This window comes from Rhynchophorus ferrugineus, unplaced genomic scaffold, assembly GCF_030347505.1.
Source record: "Rhynchophorus ferrugineus isolate W39M unplaced genomic scaffold, kcgeb_rfMv2 rfM8, whole genome shotgun sequence".
NCBI classification, from domain to species: domain Eukaryota; kingdom Metazoa; phylum Arthropoda; class Insecta; order Coleoptera; family Curculionidae; genus Rhynchophorus; species Rhynchophorus ferrugineus.
The window spans coordinates 16,272,603-16,293,031 of record NW_027472587.1 but is presented as its reverse complement, the minus strand read 5'-3'; the positions used below and the strand labels follow the sequence as shown (position 1 = coordinate 16,293,031).

Genomic DNA, 20,429 nt, shown 5'->3' with positions numbered 1-20,429 from the left:
CTATTCCTCTAGAATCCATTAGTTCAAACTAAAAAATTAGAGAAGCCGCTGAAAGTCATCGTTTGCTGGTAGAAACTTACGGTAAACATGCTGGAAAGTAAAAGTGGTGATTGCGATGTGCAAGACAAGGAACATATTGGTAGATCAAAAAAGTGTGAAGATGCGAAAGTGCAAAAGCTATTGAATGAAAGCCCAACCTACCCAAACCCAAAAATAATTGGGATAATATTAAATGTGGCCATAGAAATGATTAGCAACCGATTACAAGTTTAACAAGTCAATTGAAAAGTCCCCAGCCTACCATAGTAAAACACATTTTTTTGCAAAATTAGTTTTTTTTTGAAGGGTGATACAGTGATTATAGCGACCCTCCAACTTTTCGATACCATTTTTGTAGTACGATTTGTCCGTTGCTACAAAATAAGTCTCAGTTTCGGCGATCACCTCTTCATTCGACGAAAATGTCTTCCCAGCGAGCATTCTTTTGAGATCTAAGAACAGGAAATGGTCGCTGGGGGGTAGATCTGGAGAATACGGTGCATAGATGGATTTTTGCCATCGTGTTCACTGACTTGCGACACGGTGCATTGTCTTGGTGAAGCAGCACTTTCATTTTCTTCAAATGCGACCGTTTTTTCGGCGATTTCGTGATTCAAACGGTCCAATAAAGCTATGTAATATTCGCTGTTGATAATCCCTCCATTTTCAAGATAGCCAATGAAAATTATTCCATGCGCATCCCAAAATATAGACGTCGTAACCTTGCCAGCCGACTATTGCGTTTTACCACGGTTTGAAGCGGATTTATCGTGTGCAGTCCACTCGGATGACTGTGGATTGGATTTCGGAGTGAAATGATGGACCCATGTTGTATCCATTGTCACATATCGACACAAAAACTTGGGTTTATTATGCTTAATCATCTTCAAACACTGCTCCAAATCATCAACTTGTCGTTGTTTTTGATCAAAAGTGAGCTCGCGGCACCCACTTTATAGAAAGCTTTCTCATACCCAAATATTCGTGAATGATATGATGTACCGTTCAGTTTATATCTTTAGAGTGTCTGCTATTTCATTCAATTTCAATTTACAGTCATTCAAAATCATTTTGTCGTTTTTTTAATGTTTTCGTCGGTAAGAACCTCTTTTAGGCTTCCACTGCGTTCGCTGTCTTCGATGCTCATTTCACCACGTCTAAACTTAGCATACCAATCCTTGATGGCTAATTTTCCTGGAGTAGTATCCGGAAACTCGGCATCAAGTTTTTGCTCCAACTGTATTTTTTCCTTCAAAAAGCAATATTTTATCAACACGCGAAATTCCCCTTTATCCATTTTTTCACAATAACAAAAGTTGCTTCACTCAAAATACTATAATTCACAAACTAATGATCCCACAGCTGTCAAATTAATACATGCATCTTTTGAGGGTTACGGCTAACTAAAAATATATGGATTTAATTCTAGTATCGCCATTTATGTGTCAGGCCGTGAACTTTTTAAATGACCTGTTATAATAATGAGAAAGATGGGTGCCACATCAATTATATGATACACAAAGCCATTTCTGCATCGAACAGTGACGGGTGATGAAAAATAGTTTATTTTGAAAACTTTAAGCACAAAAAATAATGGTTATCACCTGGCGAAGCCGCCTGATCGACTTCAAGACCAAATCGTTTTGATCGCAAGACAATGCTCTGTGTTTGATGGGACCAGGGTGGTGTGGTGAAACAGTTAATAGTGATCGCTACTGACAACAAATGGTCAATTTGAACCATGTATTGAACAACATCCAGCCGTCTCCTAAAGCAAAACCGGTCAAGAAAGTCTTGAAAGCATTTGGATGGGACATATTATCGTACCCGCCGTACTCTCCAGACCGTGCCTCGCCCGACTATCAACATTTCGTATCAATGGAACACGCGTTTGCTGAGCAACATTTTGTCAATTTCGAAGAAATTATAAAAGGGCTCGATGGATGGTTTTGCTTAAAGGACAAACAATCAAATGGTCAATACTATTTTATTGAAAATTAGGTAGTTTTAATATCCTACATAATGTAAAATATAACTAACCCGAATCTATAATTTTTTACACCGAATAAAACGTCGCGATAGAGGAAATATCTCCAAGAAATCGAAACGCCACTAACTCGACACTAAAAATAACCGTCCCAACAATGAAAAAGACAAATATCTACCTTGCTTTTATTTCTGTGACTTGTGGCCGTCTATATTTAAACAAGCGACAGTCGGCTCGACGCCGAGCACGGACCACGAAAAAAAAGGACAGTCGAGGAAATGACACTAGTCGCCGGTAAAAAACGGGCGAAACTATCGAGGATTTCCCATTTTCACGACCGAATCGAGCGGGCCTCGGCGAGGGCGCAAGCCCGTGAGGATATGGACGACGTAGGATGGTCGGATCGACCCAATTCCGTCGGAAAACTGCAGTATAGTGCGGAAAATCATCAATGAGACTGAGTAGACGGTATTAAGTTCGACGAACGATGTTTATGATGTTTTTTTATTGTTAACAGTGATAAGCGGTGAGTTTTCGGTTAGTATTCAGTGTTTATACGCGGAACTTCATTGATACAACTCAAAATTGACAACCAAATTTTAGTAAAAAAACATCTAGTTCTGATATTCAATGGGTATTAAAGTTAGAACACATTTCACTAGGTTTTAACATCAAATATTAAATCAATTATACAGTTTTAAACATTAGGTTTAAAAAGAACAAGACAATGAACGTCGAGTAAAAAATATACAATGAATTTGATGTAAGCGTTTTAAATAATAACAAAATCTAGAAGAAAAATGAAAAACCTGAAATAAATAAGTAATAAAATGTTCCAAATTAAAACAATAACAGAAACGTTATCCTATTTTTGTTTATTTCAAAATAAATGTATGAATTCAGTATTTTACATAAATATGTGTCTTAGAAAATATGTTGTTTTATTATTATTAAATAATCTTAGTATTTCTACAGAGAACATTACAGATACGATACTCAAGTAAAGGTTCTACTCAAAACGGACCAACCAAAACCAAACCAAAAAACCAAAATATCGATAAAACACCTAGATCTGATTTTCAAAGGGTACTACAGTTAGAATACATTTCACTAGGTTTTAATACGAAATATTGATCAATTTTACAGACTTAAACGTTAAAAGAGCAAGAAAATAAATATGTAATAACAGATATATAATCAATTTGATGTAATAGTTTGAAATAATAATGAAAATTATAAGCGAAACAAAAAGTCTGATATAAGTCCTAAAATATTTGAAATCAAAACAATAACAAAAATGTTATGCTATTCTTGAGCCATTTTAAAATAAACGTGTGATTTCAGTGTTTTATTTAAGTACTCATTTCATCAATTTTCCTAGAAAATATTGCTTTTTTTTTATAAATAATTTCAGTTAAATTACAAAAATTTACAATTTAACAATACTTGTTCAATAAGTAATATTATGCACTCTTAAATCATTAAATTCACCAAAGATTTTTGCCTTAATATCTCTTAAGTTCCATCAACCTGTTTACACTAATATTGAAGAGTATGCCAACAGTATATATTAAGTTTAAAATTAAAAAAAATTCGTTATAAAAATATATAATTAACATGTTGTAACATTTTTATATAATAATAAAAATTAGAGCAAAATAAAAAGGCTGATAAAAATAAGTCCTAAGATATTTTAAATCAAAACAATAACAAAAATGTTATCCTATTTTCGGTCTATTTTAAAATAAACGTGAATCCGGTGTAAAACAAAACAAACACAAATATTTTTCATTCTATTAATTCATTTTAAATAATCTCAGTAACATTGGTAAAAGTAATAGTCTGATTTCCGATCCTAGATTCCATCAACTTGATGACACTAATATTGACGTGTACGCTAGCACTGTGGTCTCTTTTACCTTAACACCACACTACACCAGCTCAGAAGGTTTAGACCTCTTGAAGGCAACAAGGTGAAGAAGTCTTAGTTCATGACTGGGTAGGTTTCTCAATGTTGTGTTTAATGATGTCGCTTTCAAAATCTCTATAGACAGTGTTTCTTCTGAAACATAGGCATTAACAGATTTTCTCAATACTTTGTTCTGAAATCGCTCAATTATTATTGCTCTTTTTGTGGTTGTATTTATGGTTGTATAGTAATACTGTCTTCTTCTTTACACGGGCCTTTTAGCGCATTTTCACGTCAAGGGTCAATCAGTTGAAAATTAACTAACAAACAACTCATTTCCGTTCTAACAATTGAAACTGTCAACGCTTAAAACTATTTCGGCTGTAGTTCCACAGGGTGGTGCCTTGGGACCACTTCGATATCGGCTCTATACTGCTGATATCACAACAATAAAAGAAACAGTATTTGGAAAATTTCCTGTCAACACAGTTATCGTGGCAAAAGATGCAACGCTGTCTAAGGCTATATAAAAGGTACAGGTAGCGGTCAACAAGATCTACAAATAGACTAGAGACTGGAAAATACAGCTTAATAGCTCCAAGTCTGTCCGTGTTAATTTTGCGTTGCGGCGATATGACAAAAACCTAATTATATCACTTGACGGATGCCCGATTCCCCCCGCAGAATCAGCTAAATACCTCGGGATATATGGTAGGTTAAATTGGAGACACCATGTTAAACAAAAAGCAGAGCAAATTAGACTGAAAGTAAAGCAACTGTACTGGTTGGTCGGAAGATACTGTTAACTTGATTTAAAATCAAAGAGATTGGTTTATCAGTCAATCATAAAGCCTATTTGGACCTATGGGGTGCAAATATGGGGTTGTACTAAAACATCAAACCAACAAGTATTCCAACGAGCCCTAAACAAAGTTTTACGATTAATGTTCTACCAATGTTTATCGCTACGTAACCAACGAAGAGCTGCACGATAAGCTAGGAATCTGTATCTGGATACACGAATTGATCCAAGATTTCGCTTTAAAACATAAAATAATGTTGCTAAATCACAGAAATTTGGAAACAATACAGCTACTGATCAGCACGCAGGAAATCAGAAGATTGAAGCGAATCAAAGCACACGAACTGGTTTAGTGTATAAGTAACACTTTTGACAATAAAAATATCTAATTTACCCAGATACAATCGATTAAATACTGCCTCTTTCAGATAGTATCAAGCCGTTCATTCCCGCAACCAAAAAGTCTCTCAAGTAGATGTAAAATCATGATTGATGGGATATCACTTCTAAATTAGATCCCTGATGCTTCCTTCGTATTGTTAACTAGCCGATGAATAGCCGACACGAACCGAATTTGCCTACATTTGATTAAAAATTATTTATTACCTATTATGGCATTTAATGTTATTTTAATCATTAAAATCATTTTTAACCATGATTATATATATATATATATATATCATAATACTTCTTTGCTGGTCATACAGATGAAATTAGTTATTCCCCATTAACCTTTTCGTTTTGTAATCTACATCTTAAAGGAAATGGGCCTCTTTGCGTCGACTATTAACAATCAAGTGAACATGTTGTCGTAAACACCGCTCAGTAATATGTCCGGTTTGTCACGACTGATTCGTCATGTAATCCAACTGATTACCAGAATTTCTTAGTCATTTATATTTTTAAGCAACGTAATATCGTGGTAATACTTTGTAATACCTTTAAAATTCTAATCGATTTTATTATATATCGTACCGTTGTTTTGGTATCATCAGATTTCCCATTACTATTAACGCTCGCCTATTATCTCTTTTAAGGTATGGACGCATCTTTCTCTAATGATTTACAAGGAAAACAATAAAAAATACATATAAATTTCATGGGGTATTCTAGTCTAGTCGATTTTTTCCATTCTCAAAGCTTAACCATTTAGGAATATACTCTCAAGAGGATTTTAGAACATTTATTTGAAATTTGGTATGAGACTTCCCTCTACAGTCCTCTACCCAATTTAAAAAGCAAGAAACAATTTGATATAACAACGATTTTATAGATCTATATTTTTTATCAATAAGCCTATAATATAAATAGATAAATAGAAATAAATATAATAGAAACTTCATTTGGTTCATAATTAATACGAAAAATAAATGATTTTGATGTTTTTGTGTCGTTCACTTCATTGGTTACTAACTGTATGCTGACGTCATATGATTCTTCTCAGCTTTCTGGTGTGAATTTAAATGTTAAAATTGAAAAAAGTGTTTTCTTGATAACATTTATAATAACAGTATATCAATTATTTATATATAGTGATATGTAATTTTGTTAATTGATCTAAGTCAACATCATTATCAACAAAAGAATGAAAAACTGACCAATATAAACAAAAAAACTATTATACTATATGAGAATAGTGTTAAACATTCAAGAGCAACATTAGATGTCAATTTAGATGGTGAGAATATGTTAAAGAGAGTAAACACATATAATATAGCTTCTTGGAAGAAACTAAATTAATTAATGATTAGGTCACTAGCTTTAAAATATAATTAATAATAAAAAACGTATTTGTTTAATTATCATTTTTGGAATTTTTTCTCACTATTTGTTTAATTAAATTGAACTCTACAGTCCGACACGAAATACTTTGACAATATGTCATGAAACACCACTTCCTTCGAATTACATTAGACTAAAAGCTACGTAAACATGTCAGCGTTGATACAATTTTTATTTAATTAAGGTTAATGTTGACCTGGTTAATTAAAAGACCGTCTAAAATAATGTTTAAAATGATCTAATTTGCTGCAATAACAATATTATAAACGCTAACCTTGCGCATTAATTTTCAACCAACAAAACAGCATTTGTAGAAAGGTTCAAGTGTTCTGAATATTGTTTAGTGAAAATAGGCTTGCGTTAAATAGTTTTAAGTTAAATCTTAAAGGTAACACAAAAACTATTTTTGGTTAACAGTAAACTTTCATTTAAACTAAATCATATATTGTAATTACAACGTTTGAGTATATAATTACAAAATATCAGCGTTATAAACACAATTCGTGACATTTTTATGGATGTCCTCATGTCTAATATATCATGGGGCGTAAAATTAGGGTATCAAGAACTTTGTTTTGCATAAGTTTGGCTCATATTGTCATCGGATTTATTTGTGCGACCTCATAGTTGCACATCGTAGGTTTACACTAGATCGATGTTGGTTTATGTAATAACATTTTGTCATGTAGTGATAATTCATATTGTCGTCCAAACAACCACCACATTATTTCAGCTTTATATAAAGTTATGTTCATTCCTTTTTAACATGCTTTTTCCTATTAAGCTTGGCATCCAATGTCAATGTCGTTTTTAAAGGGAAAAAATATAGTTGAAGCAAAAACTTGGCCTGATGCCGAGTTTCCGGATACTTCCCTAAGAAAAGCAACCATCAAAGATTGGTATGCTAAGTTTAGACGTGGTGAAATGAGCACTTAAGACGGTGAACGCAGTGGATGTCCAGAAGAGGTTGTTACCGACGAAAACATTTAAAATATCTACAAAATGATTTTGAATGGCCGTAAATTGAAACTGATTGAAATAGCAGACACTATAAAGATATATATTCACGATTATTTGGGTATGAGAAAGCTCTGTACAAAGTGGGTGCCGGGCGAGCTCACTTTTGACCAAAAACAACGACGGGTTGATGATTCAGAGCAATGTTTGAAGATGATTAAGCGTAATAAACCCGACTTTTTTGCGTCGATATGTGACAATGGATGAAACATGGCTCCATCATTTCACTCCGAAGTCCAATCGACAGTTATCCGAGTGGACTGCACACGATGAACCCGCTCCAAAGCGTGGGAAAACGCAACAGTCGACTGGCAAGGTTATAGCGCCTCTATTTTGCGATGCGCATGGAACAGTTTTCATTGACTATCTTGAAAAAGGAAGGACCATCAACAGCGACTATTATATAGTATTATTGACTATTTGAAGGACGAAATCGCCGAAAAACGGCCGCATTTGAAGAAAAAGAAAGTCCTGCCTCACCAAGACAATGCACCGTGTCACAAGTCGGTGAGAACGATAGCAAAAATCCACCGTATTCTCCAGACCTGGTCCCCAGCGACAATTTCTTGTTCTCGGATCTCAAAGGAATGCTCGCTGGAAATAAATTTTCGTCGAATAAATAGGTGATCGCCGAAACTGAGACCAATTACATTTTTGTACCCCAAAAATGGTATGAAAAGTTGAAGGGTCGCTATTATGAGTACATCACCCTTGAAGGGAATTATGTTGAATAAAAAAAACTCATTTTGCCAAAAAATTATGTTTTAGTATGGTAGGCGGGGGACTTTTCAATTGACCTGTTACATACAGAAACACAATTCGGCAACAAAGAACCTAATTGTCTATCTCTCATTTTTGTTCTAGATGGAATAAGAATCCATTGCGGCAACCGGAAGTGGAAGAAAACGATGTCTCGGAGCGGGACGAGGGTATCGAAGAAATCGTGAATAAATGACACCAAACCCAAACGATGTGATCAGGAGAAAATGAGACTGAGAAAAATCAAGAGAACCCAGGCGAATGGCTGGCGGATCGCTAGAAGATGTGTGATATTTTTTACTGTTATTTGTCTTGTGCCTGTTTTCCTTGTCATCATGGTCGCCACCGACCACTATATCAGACCCGTGCGTCCTCTTTCCTTTGGCATTCGAAAGGTAAGTCCCAGAACAAATCCTTATAATTATTGGCTGAGATAATGATAGTGATTACTGTTTATCATATTATTCGAAAGAAATTATATTGATCTTGAACACAATTAATCCATCACTGATTCGCTGATTGAACTATTTACACTAAAATAAGTCAGAAAAGCTATAAAAATTAAAATAAAAGCAAAGAAAGTATTAGATTATGATTCGATAACCAGAATAGTACAGAAGGCTCACCGAGGTAAATCTCACTAAATTGATTGGCTAAAATATGGCCCGGATGTGAAAGATGGCTGACGATGGACATGAAGCGAAAAGAAAGCGAAAACACTCGATTACAATAATCGATTAAATGTTGAAAGTCTGTCATGTACCCCACGACGAAACTTTAGCACACAAGACATTTTTCATTACAAGGCTTAATAAAAATTAGACTTGCATCTTTCTATGACATATTCTATGACTAAAGACGGTTACTCCCGATATTCATGCAAAGCGTTATGAAGGGACAGCTTATATATATTTACTTATATAGGCTGCGCGTAATATAATACTGTTCCAACGGCGCGACTAAACTATTGAACACATGCAATGGGCAGTTATCCAGCAAACGAACACGCTTTGTTTTTGTTTTGTGGATTCCATACGTATTTCAAGAGATGACGGAAAAAAATTTACATGTGAAATTAATATTATCATACATATGCTGCCCAGTGAAGTATCTTGAATCTTTTATTATTTAGAGAATTATTAATCAATGCATCAAGGCAAAATAAACTTATATGCTCTAAGAGATAGTCTGAGATCATAATTTTTGACCCAGAGAGTATACGATTACAAAATAATGCCTTGAGACCCTTCCAGCCATTTACCGAAGACCGGATCCTAACGCCCCACGTCTTAAAAAACAAAAATATGTCGATGGTAGTCAGGCGACTCGATTTTCGTCGCCGCTACCTGAAGAAAACCTGCAACGTCCTCGGTCTGGACAGACCCGGCAACGATTCGCTCCATAAGCCGAACCCGTGGGAGTACCTAGTCAACGATAAGCACCACCTAGTCTGGTGCAACGTCTTCAAAGCAGCCAGTACATCCTGGATGTACAATTTTAACATCTTAGCCGGGTAAGACACCTGCTAGACGTCGGGGAATTACATAAACGGATAATCTCCCTTTCCAGATACAGTCCGAAGTTTTTACGTAATAGCCGTACGCCTCCCATGACCTTAGCTCGACAGAAATACGGCCGTCCAACACTAGAAACCTTACAGAAGGCCTTAAACGGGTCCTTGTCCTTCCTCATAGTGCGTCATCCGCTGGAGAGACTGCTATCGGCCTATCGGGACAAGATCCAGTACGCGGTACCCGGTTCGGTCCACCGTAAATTGGGAAAAGAAATCATACGGAAGTATCGGAAGAAAACCGCTCACGAGGCTCCCATCTATCCGACCTATCCGGAATTCGTGGATTGGCTGGTGGGCTCCGTGCGAAACGGCCAGACTCTGGACATGCACTGGACACCCATAGTCGAGTTTTGTACACCGTGCATGTTCAATATTCAGGTAAATATTGATCATCGAGGTTATTGACAGAATGGCGAATGCGCGGTGAGTTTTTTTTTTAAATAAAAGAGTGAGAGGTATCGTTTCCCGGGTCTTACAGGTCTCGATACATATACTATGTCCGCTCAGACCTATTTGTCTGCAATATTTTTAGCTTGGTTTTGGCAAAGAAAGTCATAGAAATGAATAAATATCCTTGACTCAGTTATAACAATGCATAAGTTACAAATGCACTTTAATAACTCAGTGAGTTTTTGAAAGATACTTTTTTCAGCAAAAAAATGTTTTATTCCTCAATATTTCTCAATCATCCAAAAAAAAAAAAATTTGAAGGCCCTCAAAATGGGCCTTTATTTCAGTGACGACTTTTTCTTCTTTTCACCCAAACTCTTTGTCACCGAGCCATTTTCTCAGGTTTGGAACTAGTAAATAATCATAGGAGTGCTAAATCTGGAGAATATTCTGGATGGGATAGGGAGTTTGTAGCCCAAATTATGGATTTTTGTACGTCGGTTGTAATTTTGACCACAGATGCATATTTTTTCTTCAAACTTTCTTCGTATCTCTGTCGAAATATGAATTAGCGATACCAATTCGAAGACAATTACAGATTGTTGCTCATACGGAGACCCTCGAGGAGGATCAGGCCTACTTGATCAAGAGGGCCGGACTGGAGAGCGTCATCAAGCCTCAGTGGAAGAACGCCGGTAAAGGATCCACCACAGCTCAAATATTCAAGCACTATTCGCAGTTAACTAGGTCCCAGATACTTCAGCTCTATCACATATACAGGTACTTAGATCTAGTTAAAACAAAAGCTAGTTTCGTTCACCGTTTAAAGTTAACCATCCAAAATAAAAACATTTCGCTGTGAAGACATTTGATTGTTTCTTTAATAATTTTTGTCACGCAGGTGCTGCACGTGACAGCCCTGACGTCACGTTTAGTTGACCAATAAAATTTAAATAAGTAATTTAATTTGTGAAATAAATTTATTAACTCAACAAATAAATAAATATAATTATGAACAAAGAACTTTTCAGTTTCGTCGGACTTTTAACTTTTCTATATTCGTTAGTGCCATCAATTTAATCTATTAGAGATCTATTATGGGTACACCCAAAAGTATATAGCACACCTTATTATTTGTAATATTTTGTCTGGAAAATCATTATGTAATGTACAATTGAAAGGTTTTAAAGTTACATTTTTTAAAGATATTTGAGAAATATATGTTATATTATCAACGTGGTGATATCGCGCGATAACACAAAAGAGTTTAAAATAAAGAGACCTACTGACAGTATATTAATATAATTTTCTGGAGCATAAGATATTGCCTTGACTCGTTTATTCATGTAGGAAGATCTGGAATTGAAGTTATAGAGTCATTCCCCGTTAGCATAGAATGTAAATTAATTAAAGAGCCCTTATGTTCATCCTCTTCACAATTTCCTAAAGATTAATGAAGAACAAAAGTTGCTTTACTCAAATTGCTATAACTCACAAACTAATGATCCGATAGCTGTCAAATTTATACGGGCATTTTTTGAGGGTTAGGACCAACTAAAAAACCTATGGATTTAATTCTAATAGCTCCATCTATGTGTCAGGCTGGGGACTTTTAATTTGACCCGTTATATATCCGAAAATGTATAATTTAAATTTTGAAAAATCTTCTTAAGAGTTTTGAAAAATTTTCAAGTTTAGACCCCCTTTAGTTACATTATCGGACCTAACGCTGACCTTCGCCTAAATCACATCTCTTACAGGTTCGACTTCGAGTTGTTCAACTACTCGCTGAACGGCTACCTAGAGCTGGGCAAGCCCGAATCCGACCCATCCAAACTACTAGCAGCAATAACGATGAGGGATAACAATCCGAACTCCGTTCCCCAAATATATTAAGGAACAGAACATCTTCCCATCTCCGCAGAAATCGAGTTACCTAGTCGAATGTTATATCGTTATCGAATAAAAATTTTATTTAAACCATAACCAGCTCGTTTTATTCCCCGGGATTTCTCTCTATTTTTTTTTCGCTTTCTTGTCGCGGCTCCAAAAACGACCGGGCTTTTATCCGGCTAAATTGGATAATTTTGTTGTTTAACTTCAATTAGTCCTGTGACTTTGTCCAGTAACTTGGTGTAGTGCGACGGTATCAGATTGCAGACGCGAAAAAAGATCATTATGAAAGTGATTATTTTCTTTTCGTTGGGTATTTTATATCCAGCGTGGTGTTTTATTGGTAAGGCATACTCATATTTGTTGAAATTTATTATTACAATACGTTATAATGTGTGAAAAGGTTTTAAACAAAAAAATATTAATTTACTTCCAAAAAAAAACTGTTTTATTTAACGAAAAGTAGAGGCGACTTGTTGAACTATTAGAAGACAGACCAACATGTCTCACTCGTTCACCATTCAGGCAGTTTTTTAAAACAGGTGGCCGGATAATCAGAGTCGTATTACGTGACACCCGTCTCCTCCTTCCATAGAGATGTACGCGGTCGTTATTCCGTCTGGACATCTTATAGTCCTTTCAGAAATGGTTAAAAATCTTCGAAATGGCACTGATTCTACCGAAATTTTCATGGTACTCCTCTATGGAATAGTTTTCCACATTTTGGCGACTCCAGATTTCAATAAGTCGGTTAAGAAACACTGAGCTATTGCAATCTGCCTTACACCTCGAACTGTGATGCTTTTGTCAGGAATCCAGGAACAACTAGGGGTATTTCTCAAGGCTTGAATGTTTCTTACTTGGAATAGTTTATGGCTAGGAGATCGTTGATCACATACAATCTAACTTTTATGACCTAAGGATACAGTGATACTGAGGGTCTATTAGAGAAAAGACCAACCTGTCTCACTCGTTCCCCATTCAGCTAGCCAAAAAATTAGATGCCCAGATATTCTGGTAACATTTCTACAAAAAAAGAGAAGTTGTGCTGTTTTAACAGACACTCTCGAGAAAGATACGCTTTCTTTAAAACAAATAACTAAAACTAGCGGTAAAACGGAACAGTTCAAGAAAAGAATCAGAGGAGAAAGTAATTTTTTAATGTTCCTCACGGTCTGACGAAGAAAATCACTCAATTAAGACAGTTAATAAAAAAGTCAAGAGAAGAATGTAAAGAAAACGTTGACGCAGTCCCCCAAGAGAAGAGTGGGTACAATGCGCTAGTTATAGATACTGGGCTCACATTAAATTCACACTTTCAAGTTTTGTTTTTCAAGTAGAAGTTTATTTAAGTTTTGTTTTTATTTTTAATGTAAAGCCCCACAAAATTTTGTTATGTTTCTGTTCCTCTATTTTAATGTCTAAATGTTTGTATGACCCTTTGGCTCAAGCGACCCCTAGGTAGTTCAATAAACTAGTTTTTAGTATAGTAAACAAAGGATTAGTTAAAGTTTCTTGATCCAAATATGCGATATGCGAATAATTATTTTCCCATTTTTTTCTTTGAACCAACCCTACGCTGTTTTGGACAAAATTCTGATCAAGTAACTCCGCTCTGCCCTAACCCTTTTATCATTTTCTCTTTCTCATTTTCACATATTTTGTACTACGAAGTACACCGGTTAAGGATCCGTCTCGCATTTTGAATTATCTCTCGTTTACGAGATAGGATTTGCCAGGAATGTTATGAATGGGGTGCTGAAAACAACTAAAATACAACTATCCAGACGCCCATTAGAAGGCCTTTTCAAAATATTATACGCAGAGACGTAGATTTACAGTAGGTGGCCAAATGATTAGAGACAGTTCTCGTATTTATGTAATTTATAGTTTATTATATTTGTTTGAATTAATGATCTTTTAGAAGGATTATTTTATCTTAAATAGGTACTGGCATCATTATTTATTGTTTTTGTTAAGCGTTTACGTGTTTCTTCTCACTCAGTAATAGGTAAAAAAGTAAGTAATGCTCCGTATAATAATGCTTTTGCTATGTTTTTCCTACGAATCTATATTTATGGCCAAGGAATTCACCAGACATGAATGCCATAAAAAATATGTGGGAACTCTCCAAACGTGCTATTGTAAAAGAAGTGATGACCACCAAGCAGAAATTAATTAAAATTCTCATCAGAGAACGTCATCACAACTCCAAACTGCAGGAAGATGTTAATAATATTAAAATGACTAAAATGAAGATTAAAAACTGTTTTGTACATCTTTTTACAAATTTTTTTATCCCAATATATTACAGATACAAATACTACTAATCATTTGTTACAAAAATCCTAGTTTATTTGGAAAATTAAATAATCTCAATATTGTTCCTAATAATTTTGCCATCCACTATAACATTACTACCGATTAGTCACAACTTTATACACATATTCTACTTAAACAACTCAAATATATGATTGTTATAATGAAACTAGTTACTGTTTAACATCAAACGCCATTGAATGTTTTAGAGCTTTATGAGACTGAACACGCGCAACAACAACTAGCCGAGGAGATCAGCGAGCTGAGCATCATAGCTAAGGCGAAACAACTGATCGATAAGATGAAGGACGGCTTCGGCGGTACGACCATAGCCATCCACCACCCGAGCAGTACGACACGATCGATTAAACCACCCGTTCACCGCGGTAAAATTACGATTTTTCCAGATAGACGCTTCATCCACCGCAATGGCTGGATATTCACCTGCAACGGCCAGGTATCGAAAGAGAACGGCCACTGTAACGGCGATCCGACCGAATCCCTCGCCGCCTTCAAGCCGGAACGTCCGTCCGACTTCTGCTTCATCAAGAACTACAACGTCATCAACGAGACCCTGTGCCTGTCCTCGCATCCGGTCAAGTTAACCTACGAGAACAACACGATCGTCTGTGAGGCCACGATGAAGTTCTTCCCGACGCTGGTCATCGAGATTGAGGACTACCTCAAGCTGTGCGATGGCATCTCGTCGAACACCACCTACATCTATTACGCTAACCAGGACGATCCCGATCACGTGCAAGTACCGAACGAAAACCCGCGCGTCAAGTGCGACAACGAATATTTGAACGGCACGGTTCGCTCTTCGGTCACAGCCCGCATCCTGAAAGAATACAGTTTCTCCGTCAACCGAACCAGTATATGTGTGTTTACGGAGCAGGACAAATTGGTCCTGAAACTCTTAGAGTATTTACAGTTGTAATAACAGCTTAATTATCGTAGTTCCTATAATAAATCATAAATAGATTAGGGCATTCGTTTTAATAAAGAACGAGTCACTTTCAATCATTATTCAACTTTTTGTTTACGCAATTTTAATGTCACGGACTACTTGATTTTGTGAAAACGCCAGTTGAGAACTGCATTATTCATTTTTTAGATAACACTAGCATACTAATACAAATAAGAATGAATCATTATTTCCTGATCTGTTTATTACTCATTTTAAAATTTTAATCAAAGCAAGTCACATTAAATTGTTATCCAAACTTTTGTTTAAATAATTTTAACGAAACCATGGACTAAGGTCACTTGATTTCATTAAACGACTAGAATTATAATTTCCTTTCCTGTTTATTTCACATTTTAAAGTTTTATCAAAGCAAGTCACATTTAGTCGTTATCCAAACTGTTTGTTATTTTTTAGGGAAACCATGAACTAGAATCGTTTAATTTCATAAAACAGCCAACTGGAAAATAAAATTGCTTTTCTTTAAATAACACTACTAAATATGGGCAGGATTGAATACATTTTGTCTGATATGCACGGTTGGTTATTCTAATTTCCGACCAATTATCAAATAAACACTTATTTAGATATCTGCGGTCTTTTTATTCGGAGGGAATTTTAAATAAATATTAAACAAAACGCAAAATTCATATATATATCTTTTATAAAAACTGTATAAATATGCTACATAAATATTCACCAATAAATAAATAGAAGCATAGCGTACATTCGAATTTAAACGATATAAAGTACGGTTAGAGAGAAGAACGATTTTAGTTTTAGAAACTAGTATAACACAATCCGTAGGAGGAATGTACAAGTCTAGACAGATCACGAGAGCATAGCATAATTTCCATGGTTCCTTTTACTTTTAAAAAATATCACAATAAAAAACGCCATCGTCGATATCCGATGGCCGGGGATTCAGAGGCAGGGGTTCGGCAAATTTATCGCTTGAATATTCGATTACATTGGTTTATCATTATGTCCAGCAGGAGAATGTCGCTTCTAACGTCTGGTATAACGTTGGGTGGATGGTGGATTAAAGTGGGTGCGAATACTGTGGCTAGATTTAATGAATTCATTTTATTTATCGGGGCATGCCTGGCGACTCTGTAAAAATAAAGCATCATTGACTCACTAATTGATATTATCAGTTTTCTTCGCTACTTAATAGTAGGTCATCACTTCCTCCAATTGATTTTTGTGTTAGTAATAAAAATTATTGCTAAAATTACTATCTCCCTTTTCACTTGTAAAAACGGAGTTCCAAAATGTTATCAGTTAAATTTAAATTATAATGATGAGCAATATGATATAATTTGATATAATTTTTTTGCTGTAATCAATTCTATTATGCATTATTCATTCAAATAAAAATTAAAACCTTTATTGAAATCAACTCACCTATTCAAATGCTGCATCATATACTTCAAACAATCATAGTGAGCTTTTGGCAACAGTTCTAAAGCCTGTTTAATAGATGCCACTTGAGACTCTATATCATTGTATTCTATAATGAAAACGAAATAAATTAAACCTCAATTAGCTTAATATCTCCTACTTACGGATGGACTTAATTAAATGTGGGTGTATGTCGAATGTAATTAGAGGCACCGGTAATATTCTCAAATACAGTTTCAAAGCTCCTGTGATGACATTGATATTCGGATATTTATCCATACTTAAATCAGTTTTTTCGCCATCTAAAATTTCATCACCATCACAATTCTTTACTTATTTTAGTCTAAAATTAGGTACCTTTGTCTAAGGCCACTTTAATTGACTCTATCTCATCTGCAAATCCACTTAGCCTATAGATTCCTTCTGTGGTCAGTCCCCTAGCTTCCACTTCTGCCACACATTTGGTAACCACAAAAGGTAACTCTGCCTTGTAAGCACTTAACAATGTCGTTAATTCAATACCAAACACTCCTCGAAGATATTTCAGATCAGGAATGCAATCATTACCAAACTTTTCAGAACACTTCACTAAAAACAATATTTTTATTTGTAACTTTGTCACATTAAATGATGAATATATATACCATGAGCAATAACACCACAATCATCACATCTATTTCCTTGCAATGTAAAGCCCCATAAAAAATTCGCACAAAGTTCACACCAGTTTAATCCTTTGAATGTTGTTAATTTGAAGGTGTGTGGCTTGTCATTCTTTTCTGGCAAGCTTTGACTAGAATTTTGCTGTGACAGTTGTTTAATATCATCTGTGTTTGGAAATATGTTTTTGTTCCTGAAAAATTGTTTACTGAATTTTTTTACAATAAAATAAAAAAAACTTACATAGCATTTTGTTTTGAAATGGCTCTTAATTTGCGCTTGTTTAAAGTTAGGGTCATATAAGGACTTTCATGATAATTTGCTGTTGCTAATCTCTGTAAAATATTGGGAGCTTTTAATTCCAAATACATGGTAACTAGGCCATCTGCCACCAATGATCTTGCACAATCATATCTCTTTTCTCTTACATATAATCCATTATTATCGTCATAATATAGTTTATAATGATGGATTTTGCTATTAAACCTATAAAAATCATACATTTAGAGGCATGCAATATATTAATGAGGAAATAATACTTTAAACTTAATGTATAAAATTCTCCATTCGCACATTTACTACTTCTCACTAAATAAGCTCCATTCGGTTGGGAATTTAAAAGATTCGAAGCCTGTATGTGTGAAATAGGTCCATGGTAATCTTGTCCTAGGTAATTAGGTTTATCTGGTAATATTTCATTGCACAATATAGGAACAGGAACTGGGGCTTCCAACTGCATCCTATACACTAAAAATAAAAATTAATGAGTAATTAAACACTTTTAAATAATATACCACCCATACACATAGTGAGCTCTAAAAGTTGAGGATACATTGTGTTATAATTAGTTCCACCTAACATATTTTGTTTTTATTTTCATACCAAATATGTATAGTACTTACGATCAGTTTTCCATAGTGTATAAACAGGTGAATTAGATTCGAGTACCATCCTAAAAGATTAGATATCTTTCTGAGAAAAAAAACGGATTATTACTACATGAACAAGACGGGCTTTCCTATATGCATTTCCCCAGCAATGAAAACAAACTTATTGTTGACATTCTCTGAAACTATGGAAAGTAATTTCTGAGATGTCAAAAGAGACGTTGTTGCCAAATATAGATAATTTTACGATTTATTCTATAAACATATTTTAATTACATTACTAATCATATGTCATAAACATATGTCATATAAGTACTGCTTTAATATTCCATATTTAGTAGGTATAACGTTAATTAATTAAATATTCATTAAAATTGGTATGTACTATGTATAGCTTTAACGATGGAACGTCACAACGTCGCTTTCCGAGAACACCCGAACATGCAGATCGATTGTTGTCAAACATCGGCTGTCAAATACAAATTTTATTTTGGTTTTATTTTCCGTTATAACACACCCAGAAACAGGGGAACCTTTGTAGCTAATAGAGCATTTAATCCTTTGTCTTAGGTAAGTGAACATGTGCTAAATTCACCTTTTAATCACAGAAACTGTTAGTTAATTTGTGTGTATATTTTTTCTCAGTATATTTCGGCAGTTTTTTGCTTCTGTTTTATTCTTAGTTGGCTTTATCGTGAACGATCCAGTTTTAACCGGATATCAAGAGAAATTTTTAGTAAAACACCTTTGTTCTTTTTTCCTTGAACTGCAGCGTGTATAATTGTTTATTGTTAATAGTTTTCGTCAATGTTTTAATTGAAAAATTGTTGATTTAATCCGGCGTTTTCAGCTCCATTCAAGATGACTTCTACCAATTTCAATATCGGCCTGTCCAGCGATAGAAACTCAAGCAGGGTCTTGAGACCCCCTGGTGGAGGCCACACCGATATTTTCGGCGCTCCCGAGCCACCAGTAAAGAAAGACACTGGCCGAAATGCCTCTTCAATTTTGGAAGGTACCAATAACATTGAAGTGGCCCCCAGTCCAAAGAAGAACCCGCCATCGTCACAAGCGCCAAAGTCAGAGCCACCTGCGGCAGATGCTGCACCACGTTCCCGCGTGCCCCCCGGCGGGTTTTCCTCTGGGCTATGGTAAAAAGAATATTTAATCATGGATGAAAGTTCGTGGACTGAAAGAATATTTATTCTTATACTGTTAGCTTTTATATGAATTTTATATACCTGTCACATGCAGTCTATTGCTTTTTGAAAATTTTTGCTAAATTGTTAAAGGTAAAACGACTTTTGATACCGAAATAGTTTTAGGAGGTTTATAATAATTTTATCTGGTAAATCATTCGTACTTAATAAATTTTTGTTTTACATTTTACTATTTATTTTATTGCATACTTAACTCTATATGAATATGAAAAGCTGTATTGTTGTTTTGTTTGAATATGACAAAATTGTTTAAATGATATGCTTTTTATATCTTTAATAAAGTATTTTTGATATATGCAATGAATATAGTGTTTATTTCCACCTTTGAATAGTTTTGATGAGTAGTGCGACATTTAGATGTAAGTGTATTTGATCCTGCAAAATCTAGTTATAACAAGACACAATGTGTCATAATCTAAATAAGGTGAGTTGATGAAGAACCAAATGTGTTCAAGGTCAGAGCTATTCTTTGGACACCAATTAAATATTTATATTTATGTTAATTATTTAATGTTTAAAATAAATACTTTTGGATAAGATGTTTACAATAATATTGGTTCACTTTTTGTATATCTAAACAATAAACATACCAAGTTTGGCTGTTTTGTAATGATAAATAAATATTTAACAATATATCTAACAGGAAATGATCTATTAATATAATCTTAACATATTCTAAGGGTACTCAGATTGTCTATAATTAAGGGAGCTTTTATTTTACTTGTTTCTTGTATAATGTATACTGGAATTGTCACAAATTATATGTACCTTCAAGATATGAAAAAGTAAGATGTTTATGTATATACAGTAAATGATATGAT

General features: G+C 34.7%; 5 protein-coding genes across 10 annotated transcripts in view; 3 read left to right on the top strand and 2 right to left on the bottom strand.

The window, feature by feature from the left end:
• The window catches only part of LOC143201276 (beta-hexosaminidase subunit beta), a 149,745-nt gene extending 147,414 nt beyond the window's left edge, over nucleotides 1-2,331 (bottom strand). The window contains exon 1 of the mRNA XM_076412232.1: nucleotides 2,205-2,331. The gene's annotated coding sequence lies outside the window, so the exon portion shown is untranslated. The remainder of the gene's footprint in view (nucleotides 1-2,204) is intronic.
• An 81-nt stretch (nucleotides 2,332-2,412) lies between these two features.
• Nucleotides 2,413-12,244, top strand: LOC143201284 (carbohydrate sulfotransferase 11). 5 transcript variants are annotated; one of them, XM_076412245.1, is made up of 6 exons: nucleotides 2,413-2,552; nucleotides 8,401-8,690; nucleotides 9,549-9,808; nucleotides 9,865-10,246; nucleotides 10,857-11,038; nucleotides 12,019-12,244. In XM_076412245.1, the coding sequence occupies exons 2-6, from the start codon at nucleotides 8,523-8,525 to the stop codon at nucleotides 12,152-12,154; spliced, it is 1,128 nt and encodes a 375-aa protein (XP_076268360.1). In that variant the 5' UTR covers nucleotides 2,413-2,552; nucleotides 8,401-8,522; the 3' UTR covers nucleotides 12,155-12,244. The 5 variants fall into 5 exon arrangements, with proteins under 5 accessions (XP_076268360.1, XP_076268359.1, XP_076268363.1 ...); XM_076412244.1 differs by having other exon boundaries at nucleotides 2,424-2,563; XM_076412246.1 differs by lacking the exon at nucleotides 2,413-2,552 and adding an exon at nucleotides 3,886-4,025.
• Nucleotides 12,245-12,351: 107 nt separating this feature from the next.
• On the top strand, nucleotides 12,352-15,457 carry LOC143201292 (uncharacterized). The gene is made up of 3 exons (XM_076412259.1): nucleotides 12,352-12,494; nucleotides 14,680-14,820; nucleotides 14,878-15,457. The coding sequence occupies exons 1-3, from the start codon at nucleotides 12,437-12,439 to the stop codon at nucleotides 15,408-15,410; spliced, it is 732 nt and encodes a 243-aa protein (XP_076268374.1). The 5' UTR covers nucleotides 12,352-12,436; the 3' UTR covers nucleotides 15,411-15,457.
• A 626-nt stretch (nucleotides 15,458-16,083) lies between these two features.
• RhoGAP5A (Rho GTPase activating protein at 5A) lies at nucleotides 16,084-18,582 on the bottom strand. Of its 2 annotated transcripts, none has more exons than XM_076412242.1 (8): nucleotides 18,404-18,582; nucleotides 18,041-18,248; nucleotides 17,745-17,987; nucleotides 17,486-17,694; nucleotides 17,199-17,429; nucleotides 17,006-17,143; nucleotides 16,845-16,950; nucleotides 16,084-16,550 (listed from the first exon to the last, which is right to left on the bottom strand). In XM_076412242.1, the coding sequence occupies exons 1-8, from the start codon at nucleotides 18,450-18,452 to the stop codon at nucleotides 16,385-16,387; spliced, it is 1,350 nt and encodes a 449-aa protein (XP_076268357.1). In that variant the 5' UTR covers nucleotides 18,453-18,582; the 3' UTR covers nucleotides 16,084-16,384. The 2 variants fall into 2 exon arrangements, with proteins under 2 accessions (XP_076268357.1, XP_076268356.1); XM_076412241.1 differs by having other exon boundaries at nucleotides 18,305-18,417.
• A 235-nt stretch (nucleotides 18,583-18,817) lies between these two features.
• LOC143201298 (uncharacterized) lies at nucleotides 18,818-19,912 on the top strand. Its single transcript, XM_076412272.1, has 2 exons — nucleotides 18,818-18,958; nucleotides 19,239-19,912. The coding sequence occupies exon 2, from the start codon at nucleotides 19,250-19,252 to the stop codon at nucleotides 19,541-19,543; it is 294 nt and encodes a 97-aa protein (XP_076268387.1). The 5' UTR covers nucleotides 18,818-18,958; nucleotides 19,239-19,249; the 3' UTR covers nucleotides 19,544-19,912.
• Nucleotides 19,913-20,429: the final 517 nt, after the last annotated feature.